Source organism: Zosterops lateralis (genome assembly GCF_965231275.1).
Source record: "Zosterops lateralis genome assembly, chromosome: Z".
NCBI classification, from domain to species: domain Eukaryota; kingdom Metazoa; phylum Chordata; class Aves; order Passeriformes; family Zosteropidae; genus Zosterops; species Zosterops lateralis.
Genome location: NC_139800.1, coordinates 5,255,080 through 5,279,419, shown reverse-complemented (window position 1 = coordinate 5,279,419; position 24,340 = coordinate 5,255,080). Strand labels below are relative to the sequence as shown.

The window sequence follows — 24,340 nt, the reverse complement described above, 5'->3', positions numbered from 1 at the left end:
AACCCACATATGTGCTCCTTTTCAAATTTGCACTAGCTTAGCTAACCTATAACTAAAATGACAACCTCAGTCAAACTAGAACAAGTTTCACCAGGCTACTTATTTAGGCATTTTTAGAAATATTAATCTCTTTTACTAATCAGCTTGGTTTGCTGATTGTGGTGATGTGACTAGCCTGCCCTACCTTTGATTATAACATGCTATTTTGGCAAACCACATACCAATTACTAGTAAGGCTGTACTGGATCTGTTTAATATATTACAAGGAGTATTAAGGAGCAAGTTCCTAAATCACGGATGTAAGACAATTAACCATTGTACCTGGGTATATTTTCAACTCCTAATTCTGCTGTCCACTGGTCTTTGCTGTGACCTGACCTGCATAAGGCTGGTGTGAGAAGTTATTCTGCACTGCCAACTGCAGAAAAATGGGAGCTCAGGCACTGCTGCAGCATTGACAGGCCACATTTCCTAAATTTCAGAATTAAGCAGAAAACCCCACCAGTTTATTTAACCTATTACAGCAAAATTACACCATTTGTGCCCAAGACATTTAATTGTTGTGTTTTTACATCCTGCTCTGCAACTCACACTAATGAAAGAAGTTAGATCAAAACTATTATTGTGCAAAATGAGAAATAAACCCCTGACAGTTTAGAGTTTCTCCTAAGTTTTTAGGACCTTTGAGGAATTTTCAGTGCATGTACTGCTCAGATAGGCAGCCTCTTTCTACTCATTTTGGTAGCTACAATCAGTAACTGCCATGCAGCCTATGTATCTTTGGGGTACTGGTAAAATGCAAGCATAAAGAAATGTAATGCAGTAAGAGTTACTAATTTAACTTATTTTAAAGATTACATTATTCCTTAGAAGTGATACAATTGTCTGTCTATGGATTTTTCAAGATATTTTCATTCTTCAATGAAGCAAAAAAAGGGTGTTTGAACACTGATTGTAATTCTAAGACATTAAATCAAAAGTTATTCTAACCCGAAATCATCAAGTAATGCACATATGTTCTCAAACAATCAATAAAGTGCACTTGAAAAAGAATGATTTCTGCTAGCAAAAAAAAAGGTTGAAAAGCAATTGGAAAAGACTAAGAGAAAAACACATTCTGAGTACTGTTATGCAGACACAAAAAGGACTTTTGTGGGGTTTTTCAATAATTTTCTGTATTTCTGTTCTGCTTATTTTCTCACCTATCATCAAAAGTCTTGCAAAGAAGCAGGCAACTCTTTTATCAAAATCTCTTGCTTCCACTACTACCAAGCTGTCTTTTTTCCTAAGACTATTCAGCCAGAGAGGGGAGAAAACTGCCTGCACCACTTCTTATTTAAAAAAACATTCATTACCATTATCCTTGTTGCTTTTGCAGGAAAAAGGCATCTGCTGGTAAGAACTAGTGGATTTCCACAGTGCACTAGTTAATCCTGGCTGACAAGAAGTGTCCAGTTTGGGGTCCACCTGATTTTCACTAGTCCCTGCTACATCAGAATTTGATATATTCATCCCATAGACACCATCCTCACAAATGAGAGAAGAATCTGATCTGTTGATTCTGCTTAGAGACACACGCACTACAGCTTCATTGAAGTAGAATGCATTTTCACCATGTAGGCTGTCCAATTGATTACGTCCCATTATCTGCAGAAGGGGAAAAAAACCAACAAAAAACAAAACAGCAAAGGTGTATTTTCACCTTTGTCAAGTAACAGAAGCAGAGAATCACAGAGTATGTCAAGTTGGAAGGGACTCATAAGAATCATGGAGTCCAACTCCTGCTTCTCCCTGTGTAAAACCGAAGTGTATGAGCATCATCCTGAAGAATCTTTATACCAGGATGCAGAAAATTAACTGCCAGACAGAATGAGGATTCATAGCAAATAGTCATCTAATCTGCCAGAAGTTAACCTCACAACACATTCAACCTGATGTGCACTCAGGAACAAACAGCAATGACCTAGCAGATCTGGTCTTAGCTCACCCCAAAAGAAGTAATAACTGCAAAGTAACAGAACAGAAAGGACCACTAACTGGGGTGCACTGAGCTCTGCTGACCTACTTCCAGAGGGTTAATATTTTGCCTCATGGCCCAACAAGGTACTGCATCCCATATGTAAATCTGTGTACTCTGCAATCCAAAAATAACACTGTACCTCACATAGACAGGCAATCACAGAGAACAGGGCTGCAGCAGTCAAACTGGGGATGGCAAATAACTTTAGCAAGCAAGTCATGGCTCCCAAAGGTAGAAAGTGCAACTCCTGCAGACTCTTTGTCTGCAGGTGTTTATTAAGACCAATTTCACAAAAAATAATTAAAAAAAAATAAAATAAAAAAAAGGCAGGAGTATTACAGTGAGTTGGTGCATTGTTTGGTCACACAAAACTATCTCGGTTGAGTGTAACACAAAAACACTGGGCTGGGAATACCAGCTGACTGACAATCACTCAACCTGTTCCACTGCTGCAAGGAGTACGGTAATGGAAACATGGGAGAAAGACAGGCTTAAGGTCTGGGTGGATTCAAAACCATGTAGTCTACTTGGAAAAAAAATACAAGTAGCCTTACAAATAAAATATTAGATTACAAAAACTGCAGTACTCTGACACTTAGTATTTAATTATTTTGCCTCTCTGTGCAATCTTGATATCCCTGTATCAGACTCTTATCTTTCAACTTCCCCTCCTTGAAAGATTTCAGAAGCCACATTCACTAAAGCTGATGGCAAGTTCAGCTTTGGTTTTATAATCCACTTCTTAAGCACTACCAAAAAAGTCAAAACTGCAGCATGTGCTATGCTAGTAAAAAGTGTCTTTGCTGTTTGGGCTAGCAAGTATATATGGGTAAGTCATGTTCACATGGTGTTCACAAAAGCTGGATGAGAAGGGAGACGTCAGAGGCCAATCCTTTACCCTCTCACACAGGCACAACCTTAGATGCCAAATGGTCTCTGCCTGTTATGGGAGAGTTGCCAGCTATGGAAAACTATGGAGGTGATGGCTTGAAGAAAGGCTCTACAGATTTTCTTGTGAAAATGAGAACCTGAAGGGGAAAAAATGCTGTTTGAGTCCGTGAGCTCTCTATACGTGGAAAAGCCAGACAAAATGTGTTGATTTTTAGGTGCTTTAGAGGACAGTAATGGAAATCAAGACCACACCCTTCAAGCAGGTATTAGAGATGAGGACCTACCTGGCAGGTGAGCAGCCAGACATCTGAGTTCAGAGTCAGACTGCATCCTTCACCCTTAACAAAATCTTAATCATTTTTAGTATTAAACACTTAAGCAGCTTCGGGGCTACTTTAAATTGCATCCCCAAATAGTAAGCATCTCCAAGGATTTATACTGTCAGGGATGGAGCCACACACCAACCTCTTCCCCTAGGAGGCTAGTGGAGTCAGGGAATAGGAAAGCAGGGGGTTCACCAGAGCCTGGTGTTTGTTACTCCTGCAGCTGCACCTTTTCCTCCCTGGAGACAGTGGTCCAGGAAAAAGAACAGCAACCAAAAACTTCATTAACTGCTATATGTGCTTAAGCATTACAATAATTTAATTTTCCTACAAGATGCAGAGGCACAATGTATCTTACACATACAGCAGCAAAGCAGAATAAAACACAGATTCTCATATTTATAATTTCTGTCTTTTTAATTTAATAGACATCTGCCTAAGTTTGAGGTTTGTAGAGTATCCAGCTTAAAATCACAGAACATTTGAGGTTGGAAAGGACCTCTAGAAGACATCTGGTCTAACTCTCCTGCTGAAGCAAGGCCACATAGAGAGAGTTGCCAAGGACTATGTTCAGGTGGCTTTTGAATATCTCCAATGATGGAGACCCCAAAACTTCCTTGGGCAACCTGTGCCAGGCCTCCATCCCCCTCACCAGAAAAAGTTTTCTGACCTTCAGAATGAATCTTCTGTGCTTCTGTTTGTACCCATTGCCTCTGGTTCTGTCATGGGGTGCCACTGCAAAGAACCTGGCTCCATCTCCTTTAGAACCTCCACTACGGTAGTTTTGTACATTAAAAGGAAGCCACATCAGTAAGAACCATTTCTTCTCCAGGCTGAAGTGTCTCAGCCTTTCCTTACTGGAGAGATGTCCCTGCCTCTCAAACAGGCACTTCACCAGACATTCATCCTCCTGTCTCTACCTCCTCTCCACCCCACAGCTCTCTGCCGTTCTTGTACTGGGGGTACCAGACTGCAGGTGTGTCCAGAGAGGAGAGGAAGGATCCATCCCCTCATTTGACCTACTGGCAATACTTTGCCCAGTGCAGCCCTGGAGACTATGTGCCACCTTCACAGAATGTCACGCTGTTTGCTCATGTTCTACACCAGTACTCCCAGGTCCTTTTCACAGAATCATAGAACCACAAAGGCTGGCAAAGATCTCCAAGATCATTGAGTCCAAGATTTGACCCAACACACCACCATCACATCAACTAAATCAGACCATGTCCAGTTCTTTTTGAACACTTCCAGGGATGGTGCCTCCACCACCTCTGAAGGCAGCCTGTTTCAATGCCTCACCACCCTTTTAGCAAAGAAATTCTTCTCAATGTCCAAACCAAACATTCCCTGTCACAGCTTGAGGCCACTTCCTCTTGTCCTCTTACTATTTGCCTGACAAAAGAGGCTGACTCCCATCACAGAATCACAGAATCATCAGGTTGGAAAAGACCTCCAAGATCATCTCCTTTCAGGTAGCTGTAGAGCTGATTTCCAGTTGGTGATCCCCAGCATCTGCCCATGCATGGGGTTGCTCCTTCCCATGGCCAGGACTTTGCACTTTCCCTGCTTAAACTTCGTAAGCTTCAAAGAAAACGCTTGGATACGACTGAATCTCAGCTTCCCACATGCTCACTCATTACATTAAGCACCAACAGAACCCATACACTGTGGTCTATCCTAGGCAGGTCTCTAGGAATGCAGCCAGGGATACAATCACAACGAGGAAGCACAAACCTCATAGTCCCTTGTGCGGGACAGCAGGCTGTTCTGCTGACCGTGCTTCCAGTGCCACACGAGCTTCTTCTGCATTTTCACACTGTCTCTTTCTCTCTCCACCATTTTCTGGCCCTCCTGGAGCCTCTCCAGGCTCTGCTGGTACTCCTGCAGCTGCAGGGCCAGCCCCTGCCGGCTCTGCTCCAGCAGTTCCTCCTGGCACTGGCATTCCCGTTCCCGCTGCCCCAGCTGGCCCTCCCTGTCCTCCAGCTCCCGCTGCCTCTGGTCACATTCCCGCAGCCACCGCTGCTGCTCCTGCTGGAACTGCTGCCTCAGTTTGTGTGTGTCAGCCAGTTCCACCCTCTGCTTTTCCAGATTCCGGAATTTCTCCTGTTCCAGGACGAGGTTGAGCCGAGAACCCTGGCTCCGAGTGGTCTTCTCGTTGTCTTGCAGCAGTAGCCTGTGGAGCTCTCTGTGGCTGTCCTGGATAGCCAGTGCTGCCTAGACAACAAAATTAACAAGTGTTTAAATATCAGCATTAATCCATTTCTGTGGTTTTTTTTCATTTTATATAAATGCTTCAACCTCTTTTTTGGAGGTTATTCTTCAAGCAAATAGAGAAAATTCTGTGTTAACGCCTTCACGCAGAGGTATTTCTAAAATAGAACTCAGCTCTTTCCAGCATTTTTAACAAAGCTTCTGGTTTGCACTTAGTGTTATTATACATGTTTATGTTACAGCTGTGCATGTGCACTTCAATTACAGCTGGGGTTTTGTTCTGTCAGAGAATATAAAGGCACACAGGAAAAAAATTATATTTCATGGTTTAAGAGGGCAATAAGCCATTGGGAACGCTACACTCACCCACGTATTCCTAACACAGCTGTGCCTTATCCACATAAAACTGTATTGTTTCCAGGAGAGTTCACTCTGACTTTATGGCTCTCCTTGCTAGCACACAACATTGCAGCCCAGCTAACCTCAGCCCTACAGGCACCTGCCAACACAGCCCTGTCACCAGGGCTGCACTGCTACATGCACCTGACTGAGGTGTCAGTGCAAGCATGAACCTGCTCTGCAGTGGTTTCAGGTTTGATGTTCCTATTTTACAGCTGAGAGCTCTGAATTCCATCCCTCACAAGAATGTTGTGACATTGTTTGCATTAAAGGTTGTGACATCCTCCAATAAGGCAAAAAACAAATGGCTGGGATTAAGAAGGAAGAAAAGCAAGTGCTGAGGCACTTATTGCACTGCCTGTGTTCAAGAGCTGACATGGGAATCTATTTCAGCAGACATTCCCAGAGAATTCATGTAGCCTCACTGCCCTGTGCTGTCCACCCCAGAAACTTCATGCAATGTCCCATCTGCACTTTCCTTGGCTCTTCCTCCAGTATTGGGTCAGTTCCGATGATTTGCAAAGAGCACAAGATCCTCTGGTTTTTTTTCTCAGCACCTGACTGCCCATTCATGGTCTGAGCAATTAAGACACGATCCTAAACCTTACTTTACTGTTCCTGTTAATTTTTCAATTTCTCAAAAAATTTTGCCTGAATTACAAGATTTTTATTTTGCTTTTATATTGCTTCAATACACTTAATACTTAACTTCTAAGCCCAAGGTTTCCAGGATTATTATGAAATATGCAAAGGTCTAAAAATTAAGTATACTCAAATGAAACATTTAAAAATAGAATTGTAAAACTGCAGCTAAATAAGAAGAAGTTAAGATATTCAAACTTAGTATAAAAGAGGCAAACACTTCATACTAAGACACTACAGAATATACAAAGTAAGTGATATTTAAGCATCTAAAATGAGCTGAGTTTGCTACCTGAGCTACCTGGCAAAGTTACTGCTTACTACTAGCCAAGAGAACAGTCTAATCAAAACACACTTTTTTTTTCAATTTTTTCAACTATAATTTCAGAAATCTGTATGTGGAATGACATCAGTTCAAGTGGAGCCATCATTTTATTTTCCTGCTAGGTTTTTGGACTGTACAGACATCCCCTTTTGGGAGGAGGGGACTGATCTCTAAGCAGGTTAGTATTATTCAGTTCTTAAAAGAAATCTACCACTGATGTGGAATAAAACTATACTTTGTGACAACTTATGCAACAGTCAGTAGAGATCAGTATCAATTAATATAATTCATATGAACATAAAAGCAGCAAAATACGAAAACAAATCCTTAAAGTAAATTATTAGGACAAATTAATTACTCTACAAAGTTAGTAGTGGAGTAGTCACCTGCATGCTGTATAAGAGACGTGTTAAGTTCTGGATTGCTTGTACAATCTAGAAAATAAAAGAGAAGGATTTTCAAAGGTTTGGCCACTGTTAACAAAATAGTTACTATGTTCTGTCTGGAGGTTTAAATTAACTCACCTCTGTCCCTGTAGATCCTGGAAAACCCATACTTCCTCCCTAAAATAAACACACATAGCTTTAAAAGGTTGTTTGAAATTTTAAAATTGTATCATCTAGGTAATATTTTTTTTTTAACTAATGAGGACATATGGCCAGGAAATGTGTACTGACTCAACCCTTTCTGTGAGTATATGAAAAAAGACAGAAGCAACAACCTATGAAGACTAATAATTCATCAATAATGCAGTTTCCATGGAAATTACTAGAGATTCTGAACAACAACTGTACAAATAAAATTATTTCATCCACAATTTTAATTCCTTGTGAGTAATGCTACACAGAAATGACATTTCAATTCATTCTTTGTTTACTTGACGATTTTGAAATACAGTAACCAGACTTCTGTACATTCAGCACAGTGGGTTTAGATTACTTACAGTAGGATGAAACAGCATAAGACTCCTCAAAAACAGAGATTATAAAGTACTAAGAATCTAGCAAGAAGTCACGCTTGTGGATCACAAAAAATGCCTTTTGTGCCCTGTGAGATGCTGTGCCCAGTACACTCTACAAAAGGGACCAGCATGGTCACCACTGTCCTCTGCAGCAAGGCACAGCTGCTTCACACTTTCCATCCTGCTCCCTTTTCCTAAGAAGCTCTCTAAATTTATGGAGTGAATCTACCCATAATCCCTTCAGCATGAAGAACAGCTCCTCTGAGAAAGAGAAGATGAGATGCTGGGGGCTGTTTCAAACACAATCCCTTCTGAGACTAAGCTGAAAAGACTTCTTGTATGATTTTTCTCCTTTTTTTTTTTTTTTTTTTTTTTTTTTTTTTTTTTTTTTTTTTTTTTTTTTTCAAAGAAGCAGAGGGGAGTTTGGGGAATATTTGTTTTCTCTCTGATTCTCTTAAGTTCTCTACTGAGTCTCATTTTCCACCGCAGAGAGCAAAGCATCTGCTACATTTAGATGCAATAACTGAAAATGAAAATGAGAAAGACCAGCCCCCTAAACACAACCCAACACAGACACCCATGGGGCACAGGGAGTACCAGCTGCATCATTTCCTCCACTACTCTTTCTCTCATTATCTCTCTGCAGTATTTCCTTCCATTCCCCCTCCACATCTTCACCTCCTCTCTTCCTCACTGCATCCACAAGCCATAGAAAAGCTCAGCTCTGCTGTGAGAGCACAGGATTTTGTAGAGATGTCTCTGTGCAGCCCAAGGGTGAACTCAAGATGGCTTTGCTTTTCCTTAGCTGGATGGATGGTGAGCAATGGGTAAGGAGGCAGCACAGAGCCAAGAGGGAGAGAAAGAAGGTAATGATGGAAGTGTGAGGAAGAGTGTACAAAGGAGACTGCACACTGAACAAGGGCAGGGTTTCTTTCAGGTTTTTAAACCCTTTTTAATTTGAAAAAAGATATGCACAGGGGAGTTTTCTGGCAGTGGCTTGACTAAGGAGTTACAAGTGGTCACTCCCAGTGCCCATGGTCCCCTCACTGCAGCACCACTTGAGCACTAGCACATGAGGCTGTGGCAGGTTTAGCTGAGCTGGCACATGCCCAGCAAGCCAAGCCAGGAGTGAAGCAGGAGTTTCAGGTGTTTAACTGTGCTGAAGGCCACCACCACCTCCCTGCCACTGTTCCTGATCACCTTGGTTCAGACTGGTGAGGTGGTCATATTCCAGGGCAGGCTACACTGTGCTTTGGACATACAAGGCAGGAGCAGGGGATCACCTCTCACAGCTCCCCACTGGAGACCCCTCACATTGCAGGGACAATGCTCTTCTTTCCAGCATCTAGTCAACATTTAACCTCCAAGCTGGGAGCTCTTCCTCCCCTGTCCAGCTCCTATTTTTCCCAAGGTAGTTGGGCTGAGTCCAGAGCTGGCACCCACAACCCTGGGACTGCAAACACACCTACCTCCCTGGAAAACCCTTGCCTTGCCTCTTTTCTGTGCTCATTCTGCCACCTCCTGGTAAGTCTGATTCTGACATGGTATCAGAGAGTGTGATAAATGCCCTTCCCAAAGAGTGTGCCATAAATAATAGGATAATGACTATGGGTGCAAGAGTTGGGTGCAGATCCCCCCAGATTTATGAGTAGGCATAACTTCAAAGTTAGAAGAGGTTGCCAAGGGACTTCTCCAGTCAAATCCAGGAAACGTCCAAGGGTAGAGACCCCCACAACCTCTTTGGACAAACATTGTTCCTTGCTCATCCTTGCACTGATTTTTTTTTCCTTGTATACACTCAGAATTTCCCTTGCTGCAACCTGTAATCTTGGACACTCATCCTTTTGCTGTGCACCTCTGAGAAAAGCCCAGCTCCACCTTCTCTCTAACCCCAAAGGCAAAGTTTTCATGTGGAGCTACTGCAATTTTTAATTTTTTAGTATCTGAGCTCCTCTACCCTCTCTAGGTTCTATTCCTCTTCACCTAGATTCTCTGCTCCCTCACTTGGACTTCCGTTTTCAAACAATTTTTTCCACTCAGATTCTTCCTCCTGCTCCCTTCTATTAGCAGTCTGGTAAGTAAGATGATCTAGAGCTAAGCATAAGGTGAGGTTACAGAGAGATTAGTGGACTAGCAAGGGTATTCCCAGTAGAGAAAACAAACAAAAAAGCACAAGGTTTCAGGCACACAAGCTCTCTTTCAGACCTGATGCAAACACAATATGTTAATGCTAAATTTTCAAGCAAATTTTTCTTTCCATTTCAAGTTACGTATCTCATATTCTTGTCTCTCCCCTTTATTCCTTTTGTGATTCTTATTCCCCACCTAAGAACTATACTATTAGGGTTCACTTTATTTCCACACAGTAATTCACATTGCTTACTCCAACACTCTGTTGCTACATAAAATTTGTCATTCCTAGTTTTGTCCAGAACTGATTTTTGGTTCTGCTTTTCTCCCCAGCTTTGCTTATCAGTGCAAAATGGGCAATTTCTCTTCTGTTCTCTAATTGCTCCATTTTGTTTTGATTTAACATTCTGAAGCAAGCTGGTGTAAAAACATCCATCCTATCTTATGTGCTTGTTCTCAGGACGAAGTTCTTCCAGTGTACAAGTCTTCCTTGTATTAGCTGAGGACTCTGTCACTGCAGGAGACTTTCATCATCCTGTGAACAGGAGGAGGGATTAGAGGGAATACTACTGTCAGCTCCACAGATATGCATCTGTTGAATGATGACAACAGAGACCTAGGCTTGTAAGCAGCCCATAGAGGTGATTTGAAAATACTGCCTGTTATTACAACTCAGTGATCTTCAGCCTTGCAGGAAAATCATTCTGTGCTTGGATTGTTTATGGCTGCTTTTTAAAATTTTATTATTAATTGCAGTGATCTCTGCAATCTATGAGACTGAATTATCTGGATCTGAATAAAATTCCCCGTAAAAATTTGAATAGTGTGCACATGCACAGTGCCTAGACTGCTGTGTGCAGTGCAGGAAGGAAAACTGTTTACAGTACCTTATCCTCAAGATTGGCACCTGCCATTTCCTTTTCAATGCTGAGATTGATTTCTGGTGATTCTTCAAGTTCTTTTCTTTCTGCATCTAACAAATAAAGCCCAAAGAAAATGCAAAAGAAAGGTGTCAAAGCATATCCTGACTAGAAAAACAAAGCACATGCTTTTTTACAGTTACTCAGGATGATGAGAAAGTGATTTTTATAGTTTGTAGTTGCATAATGCATCCTAGGCTGGGGGAAAACAAATTTGCAAGCCAGGATGGCGCACGTGGCAGAATCCAGTTTTTCTACCTTACAAATTAGCACTATTTCATCTATGAAATGTTGGAGTTAACTCTAACTGTAACACTAAAAGTGCTTTGTAGCAATGTTTTGTCACAACTTCATTTGCAATTTTGATGTGAGAAATTAATGCTACCCTTTGCAGCTGAAATTATTGGAATATCAATCCTGGTTTTCAAAAAGTATTGACAAAAAGGAAAATGGCCTATATTGCAATATAGACTTGATGCAGAGCTGAACAACAATGACAAGAAAGTGTACTTTCAATGAAGTTATATAACAATTTACATTACCTGAGCTTTTGCCCAAAGACAACTTTTATTACATTATTTTCTATTGATTCTGTCCTACTCCATGAAGGCTTTCCAAAAACTTGATTCAGTATCAAGTATTTTAGCACTCTAAAGATGTAAAAGCATCAAATTTTACTCACCTCCTGGAACAGATTCCAACATTTCATTGGCAGTGAATCCATGCTTCTCACTTAATTCCTCAGTGCTTTCCTCTGGTGATCTCTCTGTTTCACTCACTTGTGATGATGTTACAGCAACATGGAGACTTTCAACTGAAGAGAAAAACAGGCAGAATTACAGAAGCCCCTTAAATAGCTCCTAAATGCATGAATCAATGATGTGGAATTGATTTACCATGGAATAATCTAGCCTGTAAGGGACTTTCAGTGGTCACCTAGTCCTACACTTCACTCAAACCTAATCTGTTTCAATTCTGTTGCTCAGAGCTTTGCACACACAAGCCTTTAACGTCTCCAAAGATGGAAACTTCAAAGTCTCCCTGAGCAACCTGTTCCAGTTTTTTAACACTCTCACGGCATTTAATTTTTCTTTCCAGTTAATTGGAATTGCCTGTGTTTCACCACAGGACTATTGTCTCTTGTCTATGTGTGTTTTTATCACCATGTGCCTCTGCAGAAAATCTGGCTTCTCTATATCCTCCCATTAAGCCTCTGTCGACAGTGATGAGGTCCCACCAAGCCAGCTATCTCAGCTTCTCTTCAGACATCGTGTCCTCCAGCCCTCTAGTCATCCTGGTGCCTTTCCCTGGATTTGCTCCACTTTGCCAATGTCTCTTGCCCTGGTGGAAGAGCAGCATTTGGCATGGCAGACCAGATGGGACTCACCAGGGTTAAGCAGAGGCAGAATCACTTCCCTCAACTTACTGGCAGCTCTCCTCCTACTGCAGCAGCCCAGGAAACTGTTGGCCATCTCTGACACAAGGGCAAGGGCTGCCTCATGATCAACCTGCTATCACACAGGACTCCCAAGTCCACTTCCTCAAAGGTATTTTCTACCTATTCAGTGTCCAGCCTGTACCAACACACAGGATTACATCCCCTGAGATGCAGGACTTTGCATTTGTCTTTGTCAAATGCCTAGGTGTTCCTCTTAGCCCATCTTCCCAATCTGTAGATGTCTCTCCAGCTCACTGAATGCTCCATCTTATTCCATGACAGTCACAAGCTTGCTAAGAGTGTACTCAATCCCGAGCTTAACTGCATTAATAAATATGCTGAACACTTATGGTCTCAGGATACACCCGAAGAGAATCCCCTAATAAAATGATACCAATAAATGGACATCAAATGAACAACCCCTTCAGCCCAGCAGTCCAGCCTGTCTTCCACCCAGGTAAGCAGTTTACATCAGTTCAGATGTAAGGACACTACAGCCAGTGAAAACAGTGTTGAAGGTCTGAGAGATGTCAAGGTAACCACGACGGTACTCCTCTCTCACCATAAAACCAGTCGGGTTAGTCAGACACAACTTGCTCTAATTAATCTCTGGCAGCTGTTCCAAATCATCTTCCTGTCTTTCAGGTTCTTGGAAATGCCTTCCAGAAGGATTATCTCAGAGATGCTGATGAGACTGACTGTTTTTTAGTTCTCTATATATTCCTTCTTGGAGTGTGAGGTCTGTTTTCTTCAAATAATCAGGAAGCTCTCCTTATCACTGTGACTTTCCAAGCTGAGAAAAAACAGCCTCACAGTGACATTGGCCAGCTTGCTGAGCAGTCTTGGATTTATCCCATCTCATCTCATGGATTTGTGTATATCTAATTTGCTTAAGCACTGTGTAATTCTGCCCTTCTCTGCTGTGAGCAACGCTTTATTGCCATAGAGTTTGCTATTAGCTCAGGGATTAAGTATTTTCATTCTGGAAAATAATCCCCACAAATTGTCTACCATGTAAACAACTCTAAGCTCCCACAGAGTGCTGAAGTATCTTGAAATCAAAGACACCATCATCAACAACAGCATGAGAGAAAGTGAAAAATAAAGAAGTGGGCAGAAGAAGGTGTGTAAAAAGTATAGGCTGCCATTTAAAGTATTTTCTGTTTCATCACTGACTAACAGTACCCTACCACAGGTTTAAATCAATTTTATCAATAAAATGTTCTTTGACTTTATAATAATGATGAAGACCAAGCTCCACTGCTTTCTAGGTTCAAATGTTGTTAGCAGCACACAGTTCTCAATTTAGGTGATACTAAAATCAGGACTCAGTTTACCAAGGGCTCTTTTCCACTGAGTTTAGAAGAAGTTCCAGCTGGGCAAGGTATCTACAAATACCATTCCCTTCCTTCATAGGAGAGCACTGTAGATGGTGCAGTGTCCTGGGTTGCAATGCAAGATGTAAGAAAAAGAACGTATTCTGTAACCATCTGTGGAAAACGTTTGGGGAGGTGGTTTTCTCTTCTCTGACTCATTCTCCATAACTCCAGGTGAGAAGGGGCAGGTGCCTTCTGTTAATGGGCAGCTGTTAAAACCAGGTGGGGCAGTGTTCTTTATCTCTTCCACCACCCATCCTCCCTCCAGGGGATCTCTGCTGTTCATGGGCCATCCAGGCTCACTGCAGGGCTGATACAATTCCATCATCCCATGGGGAGATGCTCCACCCAGGGGGAGGAGCCCAGCATTTCTACCTGGATAAAACCTGGGATTCAGAACACCAGGGCAGCCTGTTTTCTAGATTGCTCTGGATTCCCAGGGGAAGACTGGACCCATCTCACCACCACTGGACCTTCAGAGGAAAACTCACCCTTCTATACAGGATCATCTCTGCTCCAACAGAACCACATCTGTCACTCCAAAAGGACTTGACTGGACTGCTCCCAACCCCCTGACCAACAGGGTGTCAGGTTGTTTTGACAGTGTTTTCCCTTTTGCTTATTTGCTTTTTTTTCCTCGTACTACTACATTTTTATTTTTTAATATTGCTAGTAAAGAACTGTTATTCCGATTCCCATATCTTTGCCTGAAAGCCCCTTAATGTCAAAACTATAATAATTTGGAGGGAGGGGGTTTACATTCTCCATTCCAAGGGAAGCTCCAGCTTTCCCTGGCAGACGCCTGTCTTTCCAAACCAAGACATGCAGCCATCTACCAACTCCGTATTAAGATAGCAGGCAGAAGAAACAGGGCTCTTACAGCAATTCTGGCAGGTGTTTTATCACGGTTCCAAGGCTAGTGTTTCTTGAGACAAATTTGATTTACTCGCCGTGTGATCATACATGGTTCTGATCCGACATCAAAATCAGCCAAGGTAGGTGAAGATTGGGGACCAGGTGCAATATCATACTGCAGCCCCTGCTGTGCTTCACAGAGCTGGACTGTAAGGACATCTAACAACCTAACACCATGCTCCTACCTGCTTATGTTTGATGCTATGCCCTAAACATATCCATTATTTTACAATCTAGCAGGTACCACCTCCTGTATAAATGTGACAGATTTTTCTTCTATGGCCTTTGGCAATTTTTGACACTGCCATTTCTTGAGACTTGACAGAATTGCAGCACAAGGCAACATGGCTGCACTTGGTTATCTTAAAATATCTGCCCAAGTGAAAAGCCACCCATCCCATGCAATCTTCCCATGCAAACTCACCTTCTCTGAGTGCTGCTGCCAGCAGTGGAGCAGCCTGTGGAGTTTCTCCAGAATCAGGTTTGATAAGTAGGTGGGGTTCTACATGGACATCATCAAACCCACACAGATCTCCCAGTTTTGCATAGATACGCAGCTTTTCTTCCAAACAACTGCAGATTTGCTGGTCCTGGTTACTCAGTGATTCTGCCAACCAAAATTGAACACTGTAAAACTGTATTATCATTTTTTATCCTGCATGGTCCCCATTCACCTTTCTGATATTTATGCCATGTAGAAAGTGCTAATTCAGGTTAATGAATTATCTACTTCTTTTTTTGTTTGTTTGTTTGGTTGGTTGGTTGGTTTTTTTTGGTTTGGTTTGGGGTTTTTTTGTTTTGTTTTTGGGTTGGGTTTGTTTTTTTGGTTTTTTTTTTTTTTGTTTTGTTTTGTTTTGTTTTGTTTTGTTTTTTTAATGAATTAGGCTACTTCTTTTAAGTAGCCAGGACCCAAATTCATCCAAGTTCATCCCATAATCTGGCCAAATGAAAGCTAACACACACCCTGGCAGAGTCTAGGCCAAAGCCCTGCCCAGATGAGGGGGCTTTGGCTGCCCTCTCTGGCCCTCATTACTCCTGTTGCACTCAAAACAATATGTCAGTTCTACCTCCTGAAAAAGCACTTGGCTCATGTGTGGTAATAATTCAACATCAAAGAACACCTACTTTCAGCAGAGGATGCCCTTCCCTGTGGCTCTGAACTGGACAGACATTGCTGCAGTTTCTCTCCTTACAGCAGTATAAAGATGTGGGAGTTAGGAGTAGGAGCACCAAGAAAGTAGGATTTATCCTTATTAGCTGTGTTTGCAGATTAAAATAATACCAGCAAAGGACCAAGTGCCATAAACAAGCACAAAGCCACACAACTTTGAAGATTCAAGGTATTTTCAAAAACTCAGAACTACCTGATCCTAATGCTCATCTGTGAAATTCTGTGTTTGTTTTGAAAACATTCGTTTTTATTTTTCTTTTTAAATTATAGTAATGTAGGAAAAACATTGAAGTGTTTGGAGAAAACACGCTTTTCTTTCACTACACTCACATTATACCATCAGACCACCCCATCTGTCTCTGCTGTGACTTTGCCTGTTGAGCCACCTTGAGTGCACCAGACAGTATGGGTGCATGACTAATTCATCCTGAATTCTGAGGATGTCAGAGCTCTCAGAGTGACAAGAAAAAATACCACACCTTGGTATTTCTGAATTCTGTATGCCTTGGCCTCAGCAATACGTTTGTCCTCATCAGATTCAGTCATTTTTACCTCTTCTTCCTCCTCTGGACAACTTCAAAGATAAAAAGACAAAGGTGGATAAAGCAAAATCACACATCATCTATCCATCCTCAATAAAATGTTATGTTCACAGCAAACAGAACACAACACCAGCACCTTTTGCAACAATCCAGAAGCATGCCATTTGTCTACCTCTTTAAGAAGCACTAAGTGGATATCAAGCAGACTGAAGGACTCCTTTTCACTCTGGCAAGACTGCACTGTGCAGTTTGAGAGGGGTTGGGATACACACACAGGTCTGCTGTCCCATAAGTTTGGGCCCCACCAGAAGCAATATTTTCCCCACCACTCTTAAAGAGTTGATGCCAAGATAATAGGCATGATTTATTATTTCCTCAAAATGGTTGTATGGACACCTGCAGGACTCTGGGAGGCAGCCAGTGCCAAAGGCAAAGGTGAGGGAAGACTGGTTAGGATGTCTAATGAGGAACAGAAAGGGTCTGCTGATTCAGTGGGAAACCAGGACGAGTATGGGAAGCACAGCAGGAGTTATGATGAGGTTTGGCACCTTGAGCTCAGAGGAAAACCCAAACTCACAGATGGACCCAGTGCAATGCAGAACAAAGAACATGCTGCCATGAATATCCAACCAACTTCCCACCTGTGTTGGACTACCAGCATGAAAACCAAACCCCTTTTTCCCTACCTTTCCACTGCCTCTTGGATGTGCCTCATCCAGCTGTTCCGTTCTTCCTTGGAGCTGGTGTGGATCTCATACATCTCAGGCCCTGCAGATGAAGCACTGATCAGGAACATCCCCCTTTCTTCGTTGGCTACTTCTCTTACTATGAGCTTCTGAAGGGAGATAACTGAAGGCTTCTGGTCCTGGAGGAAGCAGTCAAAGCACACACATAATAAATTACCTTCTTATAAAACACTACACTCTAGGAAGACCATGGTTTTTCAATTCATTGGACTAACACTAGTCCTGGTATAGTCAGACTACTGAAAGTTTTGAGTAATCAGACATCCTTTTAAACTATTCTTTAAAATATGTTACACTTTTAACAAGCAAATTAAGCACTAGGTATGTGCTGAAAAGAAAATCTCAAAGGCTCAATGGTACTGAGATGCAATATTCATATAATATTTATATTCCTATAGTTTGAGAACTTCTTTCTATAACCTTTCATATCATTTATGTGTGTTTACTACTATATTTTCAGAAGTAACAATTTACTTCTGTTTATTTTATGGAACAAAAAATTAAAACTTATATTAGACAACTGAAAGAGCCTGCATTACTTTCCACCTTCACAGTCACATAAGGTACAACATTAAAGATACAATTCTGTTATTTTCATCCTTCTCCATAAAAATTATTTACTTTTGAAAACAAACCTTATTTGCTATATACTGACATATTGCAGTTCTGAACACAATGCCAGGATTTTAGAAAAAAAAACGTTATGTGCGGATGAGCTGGATAAGGGCCTAACTTTTGATAAATACACAAATAAATGTGCAATGTGTGTGTTCAAGTATCTGATAATATACTCACAACAGCTGCAAAGATGTATTTTTGATCCTTCTCTTGTAAGAACAGTAGTACATCAGTTAGAAGCAGAGCTAAGGTGTCTTAAAATGAGAAAAGGAAAATAATGGCTTTTAATTAAAATCAGTGCAATGACTGTTATTATAATTTTTACTTTATAAAGGAAGAAGCCACAATGAAGAAATATCTCACAGAATCCTACAGTAAACTAAACAGGAAATATCTGAATTAACCCATGGTCTGCATGAAACGCTTGCACATCCCTGCTTTGTATCTCTCAGGAAAGTGCACCATGCTGGAGCACAGGCCCAGGGAAAGAAGAAATCCTTGCACCAATGCCAGTACAGCTTCCCTAAGCTAGTCACCTGGCAAAGACTCTTTCACCTTGCTTAATCTGTGCTGTTACATACACTCACAGCACAGTAGTACACTGGTAAAAGCATTTCTAAAATAATGATCATCAGACAGCTCTATAGAGCTGTACAGCAAACACTAGTAGGCTCCCAAAAAAACCCAACCCTTAATACATGATTAACACCAAAAATCAAAATCTGGGCTTGCGTGTAAAAATTGTGCTCCAGCCAAATGTGACTTCAGAATTTCTTTGCTACTGTGGATGTCTCATTACCACTGATTTGTTAATGAGATATTTGCAATGGCAAATACTGTGAACAATAAAAATTTAGAAGTCAAAACACTATATTATGAAATGAAATTGAAAAGCAAAAATCTGGAAGGAAGGGGCTGGAAGAAGAAATGCAGATGGCATTTTATGTGAACTTGTGTTCCAATGCAGATTACTCACAAACCATGGCAGCTTCTAGAACTGATCATCCAGAAATTAGTGGGACATTTGCAATACCACTACCTCAGCCATTCTTATTTGCAATATAGCACAAGAATGTATTTTCATTCTTTATACAGTCTTTGAATGTTATTTGAAAATAAAGAGTTAAAGGACTTTACTGCTCAGGTAAAATACCTTTGAACCGACCCGTCGCTGTCTTCCAATACACTAAACCCTCATGAAGAAGTATCCTCTCTTTCCTCATCAAGTCTTGCTTCCTAAAAACATGGCCATTTTTCATCTTTGTATATGTTTTGTTTTCAGTTCTACAAAGAATTTCCAACAGCTTTTGCTTTTTCTCATACTCATTCACTTTCAAATCTACTGCTGTTATTACATCCTTAATTAGACGAAGGGCTTTGCACAGGTCTTTATGTTCTTCTGTTCCTTCTGTATGAAATAAAAAACAAACAACATGACACCAGTCAGCATATTCAAGAGAAGATATAGTTCTTTACTTTCTGGAAACAATCAGTGTGATGCAAAGCTTGAATTGATGAATTTAATTTAAGTTGAACCTTGCAACCATCTTACTAAAATTATTAAAGGTATATACCTTTGTTTGACTCAGCTATTATGAAATGATCTATACCTCAGATTTATTCATTAGCCAAAACAACACGATGGATAGTTTCTGACATATTTATGAGGTGCAAGCACTTAAAAAAATTTAGCAGCTAAGTAAATCATATAGTGTATTATTTTTCTGGCTAAGCAAAAGAGCCCATGAAACAGGATTGCAAGTACAAAGGATTTGCATTGTATATGCAGCTTTCTACAATGCTCATTTACTGCTCTTTTGTGAGGCAATATCTGTAAGTTAATAGTAATTGTAAAATGTTCTACTAAGTTCCAGAGGGCATTCAAGCTTTGCCTGAAAAAATAGAGACTAATTTACGAAACGTTTGCCTAAACCTACTTAGAAAAGACTCCTCCAGAACTGATTCCAAAGGTACAGATGTGGATCTGAGCTAGCTCACATACTTTAGTCAAGGTCTTTTCCTAAAACAAGCATTCTCTTCTGGACTTCTATGGCCTATCTGGCTGGAATATCAGAAATCTTCACAATCCAGCCTTGACAAGGCCCATACAGACCAGACAACCCTCTTCAGGTGACATTTGCCTGAACAGTAGGTATTTATGTCGCTCTGGTTGTATCTCAACAGAGCAGTGAATTTAAATATTTTGTGATATTTCAGCTGTGCAAACTCCTTATGTTAGAAACGTGCTAGGATTTCAGATATGAAGCAACACTTCAGCTTTTACTCACCTTTTGAGTATTGCAATATCCTTTCAACCAGAACAGGGTATTTGGTGATTCGTTGGGTGACGAGCAAAATGCACTCGGGGATTCCTCGGCGTCGTGCCAACAGGTTACTATTCCTCAGCTGCACAGATATAAATACATACCTTAAGCAGTAAATTGCATATTAAACCACCAATTGACTAATAAGAAATATGATCTAAAAGCATTAGAATAAGTTAAAACAAATGCTGGGTAATCTGAACCATCCCCAAGGAACAGTTGCTGTGCTGAGGGATGAGGCGTACTGTAACAGGAACATGTGTGTAATACACACTGGATGCCAAAGCATTCTAAAATTTGAAAGAAAACTGTGATTTATCAGCTCACTAGTTAAGGAGGAAAAACTTCTGCCATTTTTATTAGCCATTAAAAGTGAATATAATTTCCAACCCTAAATATAAGTAATAGCTGTGTACCTTTTTCCTGAGCGTTTTGTCAATAGTGCTCATGATTCCCCATTAACTTACTTTAATAAAATTCTGGAACTTCTTGTTTTGTTGCAGCTCTTTAAAGAGATTAACAGCTTCTTTCTGATGGCTACAAAACTCTCCATATATTTTCTCCATTTTAGTTGCATTTTCCTCTGAAAACTGAAAAAACTAATAAGTGAATTGTGCTCAACATTCTATCAAACAGCAAAGAGTATACCTTTAACTAGTGAATTTTGTACAAATAGGAAACTTTTACTTTACTGGTTTATCAAGTCCTCTGAATTTCACTAAGAAGCTGTGTCACTACAGAATGAAAACAGGCTAGCTGTTTTTAGGAGCAAGAGGAACACAGGCTGGAGAGAGCACATGCAACCTCCACTGTAGTCTTGCCAGTAACAGCTAGAACATCACAACAGCATTTCCTTCATCTCTTTTCAAACATAACCCTCTGAGGTTCATTTACTTTTGCCTGATCTCCACATTGCTTCTAGACAAGGTAGCAGCTCAGCTCTTTATTTCAGTGGAGTGAAAAGGGACTGACCAAAGGTGAAAAGCCACATCTGTCTTCCACAAGGAACTGAGGTGTGAATGCCAAGCCATCAGTTAGCTGTCCTTTGGCCACAAGAAACACCTTGCTAACACCCCTTCCCTAGTGAACAGTATCCTGGGATGTAACATGCCAAATCACTATAAGAAATTAATGGTTAGTTTCTTTTCCATCATCGGTTCTTCACATCTCTGCTCAGCTGATAAAAAAGTGAATCCATTGCTTCCATTTTTTGCAATCCATAGCACGACAGCAGCCTTCTACTGCAAATATGACCAAGTCCATCACTTTCCTTGTCACTCATACCATATACCGAGAAGTCCACCCCAAGTTCATCACAGTTACCTGACAATAATCACATTTTTTCACATTGCTGAATATCAGGGGAGGACAGGTTTTGAATCTTTTTGAGGCAACTATAACTGTCTTCTTGCTCACAGAACTTTTGGAGTAAAAAAAAAAAAAAGTTTAAATTTGGAACCCTGAGCACTTAAAGGAATAACAGATGCTCCTACCTGCTGCACAAGGATGTCTCCAATTCTGCTGATGACAAAGTTACGCTCACTCCCTGCCTCACACGATTCCTGCCGTCTGTCCTTCATTTTGCAGAAGAATTGCCTGTGCATCTCCAGTAGCTCATCTAAGCAAGGAAATATTCTGTCCACCATGCTGTGGTCAAGCTGCAGTTCTTCCTTCATCCCTTTCCTGAATATTTCAGACATAATGAACAGGGTGTGGATGTGATGTACTTCTGTTTGCATCAGCTCTGCAGTATGAAAGGAAAGAGCATACTGTAGTAATCTCCTGAATATTTTGCACACCTTCTAAAATAGACTCTAGTCTATCAGATACACAGTCATAATTCCTTTTTCTGTGTGAGCCTCAAACCTAATAGATTATGTCAGTAGGAAGACTTAATTTATCTGGCTCTGACACAATTCTCTCTGTATCCCACTGAACAAGCTGTGGTTATAAATTGCTTGAGTTGGGCATCAGATGAGGCCCCTTCCAATTTCAACCATTCTGTGAACAGCCTAGGTATGTCTCTGGCAGCCATTACTATCCATTTCCTTAGTTCTAGGAGACATTGTAATTTGTGATAAAAATGTTCTTTGAACCTTCTTTGAGTTGAAGCATTCATTCTTCTGGACATAAAGCAGGTTCTCTCTCTATTTGACACATCAAACCATGTTTAAACTTACACACAGCTTTGGAATACTGACCAAATATGACATCCTGCCTCTTGACAACATCCTTTTCTTGCTTGCTCCAGAATGCCGGATCCACAACAAGACTCCAGGACTCTGCCTCAAACTCTTCTGCATCTGTGCAGAGACCAGTCCACTGAGACATATCCACATCATCTATGACAAAATTTATATTTCTTTTAACACCACACATATAAAGACTAAGGGAAGTCCCTTGGCACATGCAGATCTATTCATATAGTAAGGGGAATAGATTAAGTAAGGGGAATCTTCTTTCCTCAGATTAAATCCTTTTTATAACTCTTTGCTTGAAGAAACCTTTTAAAATTTAAAAATAAAATCCAGGATTTCCAGTAGCAAATGTCCAATAAGTGGTATGTGCACTATCCTATGTGAGTGAAAGCCCTTCAGCTTTCAAATTCAATCTCACACTTAGCTACAAAAATTACATATTTTTATTTGCTTCATAAGGCTCTGTAGCTACTGTAAGAACACAGGAGTTAAGAATTTGGGCTACTGAGGAAATGCATGTGTTGCAGGTTTGCAGTTTGCAATGGACACTGTCAACAGAGTCAGCTGGATGAATGCAAAAGAAAAGTGTATTACTGTTCTGTTTCTGCAAGGATGCCAAGTACATTTATCCCTGTTATTTTAAAATGTTAATGATATATTAAAATATCCTAAAATCTGTAAAATGGTTCATTCTAACGAAGAAAGGAAAAGTCCTCTTTTAAGACTAATGTGTTTGATTTCATCATTTTAATGAGGCAACTGTAATTATCAAAAACGAGTGCTCTCCTTTAAGAAGATGGAAGTATCTTCTTAAATCAGCTAAGGAGCTTTTCTGATTTTCGCTTTCCAATAGCAGCTGTAAGATGGAACATCTGTGCAGTATTCTCACCTTCCATCGTAAAAGCATCCATTGAAGAAAAGGTCCCTAATGCTTGTAACATCTCTTCAGACTGTGACTTCAACTTCCAGGTGCTAGTCTCAGAGTCTTGTTCAGAAAATTGTGTAGCTCTTCTGCAGCAGAAATAAAAAAACCCCTCACATTTATTTAATGGTTTAAATTTTCCTAGAAATGCTGAAGCATGTATATAGCATACTCCATTGGCAGCTGCCCCTCTACCTTTCCAAACTGGCACTGGAGACACTTTTGGACAAGAGGAAGGGGTGTTGTGAGGCTTCCCTCTTTCCAGGAGGCAGTCCAATAGGCACAGAGAAAGAAGGATGTGCTGAGGATAGCACCATCTGTGAAATGTCTCCAGGCAAGGAATCTGTGAGGCAAAGCACAACACAATATTTTGACAAACAACGAGTTTGTCATTGTTTGACAGAGTATGTGATCAACAACACATTTATGATGAGAAATCCTATCCGGTGCTCATATTGACCTACACCAGGCATCAAGAATGTCCACTTGCCAAGGTACGTGACCACAATGTTCTCTCACAGAATATAAAAATAACTATAATTTGATAAGAAGATAATATCAAATCATACATACTTTATATGAGCAAATATGTACTCATATGTGCAAATACTTGTGCACGAGATAAATTACTTAGACAGAACTGACTACTTTTTGTTATTGTTTTCACTGAAAATATAGTAAATTCACACTCATTTTAGTAGAAGATGAGTTAATTCAACAGTGATCTCTAAAAGAAATTCCATTCATATTAGAGACACACACCCTTTCTTACAGATACTGAAACGAAAATCAAAAACAGAAAAATGACATGGGAAAGTTCATGCTGTCAGTCCCATGATTTTTAATCAAAGCCTACCTTAGAAATTATAAGTTTATACCTAACTTACTTGTTGCACCAACTTGGAGCTTGTTTTTATTATGGTATCTCTCCTGGGATTTCTGAAAAAAGAAGAATTTTTTGAAATCACATAGCTGATAATATACTTCACAGTCAACCAGTAACTCATTCACATACACCATCATACAAAGGGCTAAAAGAAAGTGATCCTAAATTAAGGTACTAATTCCTTCCAATAACTAATTTTATTAGTTATTGGTAGATAATTATATTCAAAGTAGAATACTATTTGTACTGCAATACAAAACTATTCTAAGCAGGCTGAGTTACAACATTCTACTTTCTCTATATGAGTATTGCCTGCAAAGACTGCAGGAAAAGTGCACATTTGGGGCTTTATACTCAAATAAGATCAAAGCATTTGTGGTAG

At 40.4% G+C, this 24,340-nt stretch overlaps 1 protein-coding gene across 1 annotated transcript in view; it reads right to left on the bottom strand.

Moving 5' to 3' along the window:
- ARHGEF28 (Rho guanine nucleotide exchange factor 28) overlaps positions 1 to 24,340 on the bottom strand; it is a gene marked incomplete at its 5' end in the record, with an annotated part of 93,562 nt that overhangs the window by 16,767 nt on the left and 52,455 nt on the right. Inside the window, 18 exon segments of the mRNA XM_083884264.1 lie at positions 1,347 to 1,647; positions 4,969 to 5,448; positions 7,198 to 7,245; positions 7,336 to 7,374; positions 10,790 to 10,875; positions 11,505 to 11,636; positions 14,976 to 15,158; positions 16,202 to 16,296; positions 16,951 to 17,129; positions 17,806 to 17,882; positions 18,782 to 19,036; positions 19,917 to 20,034; positions 20,420 to 20,542; positions 21,446 to 21,696; positions 22,154 to 22,294; positions 23,040 to 23,161; positions 23,268 to 23,415; positions 23,960 to 24,011. Of these exon segments, the coding sequence (XP_083740390.1) occupies positions 1,347 to 1,647; positions 4,969 to 5,448; positions 7,198 to 7,245; positions 7,336 to 7,374; positions 10,790 to 10,875; positions 11,505 to 11,636; positions 14,976 to 15,158; positions 16,202 to 16,296; positions 16,951 to 17,129; positions 17,806 to 17,882; positions 18,782 to 19,036; positions 19,917 to 20,034; positions 20,420 to 20,542; positions 21,446 to 21,696; positions 22,154 to 22,294; positions 23,040 to 23,161; positions 23,268 to 23,415; positions 23,960 to 24,011 (2,830 nt within the window).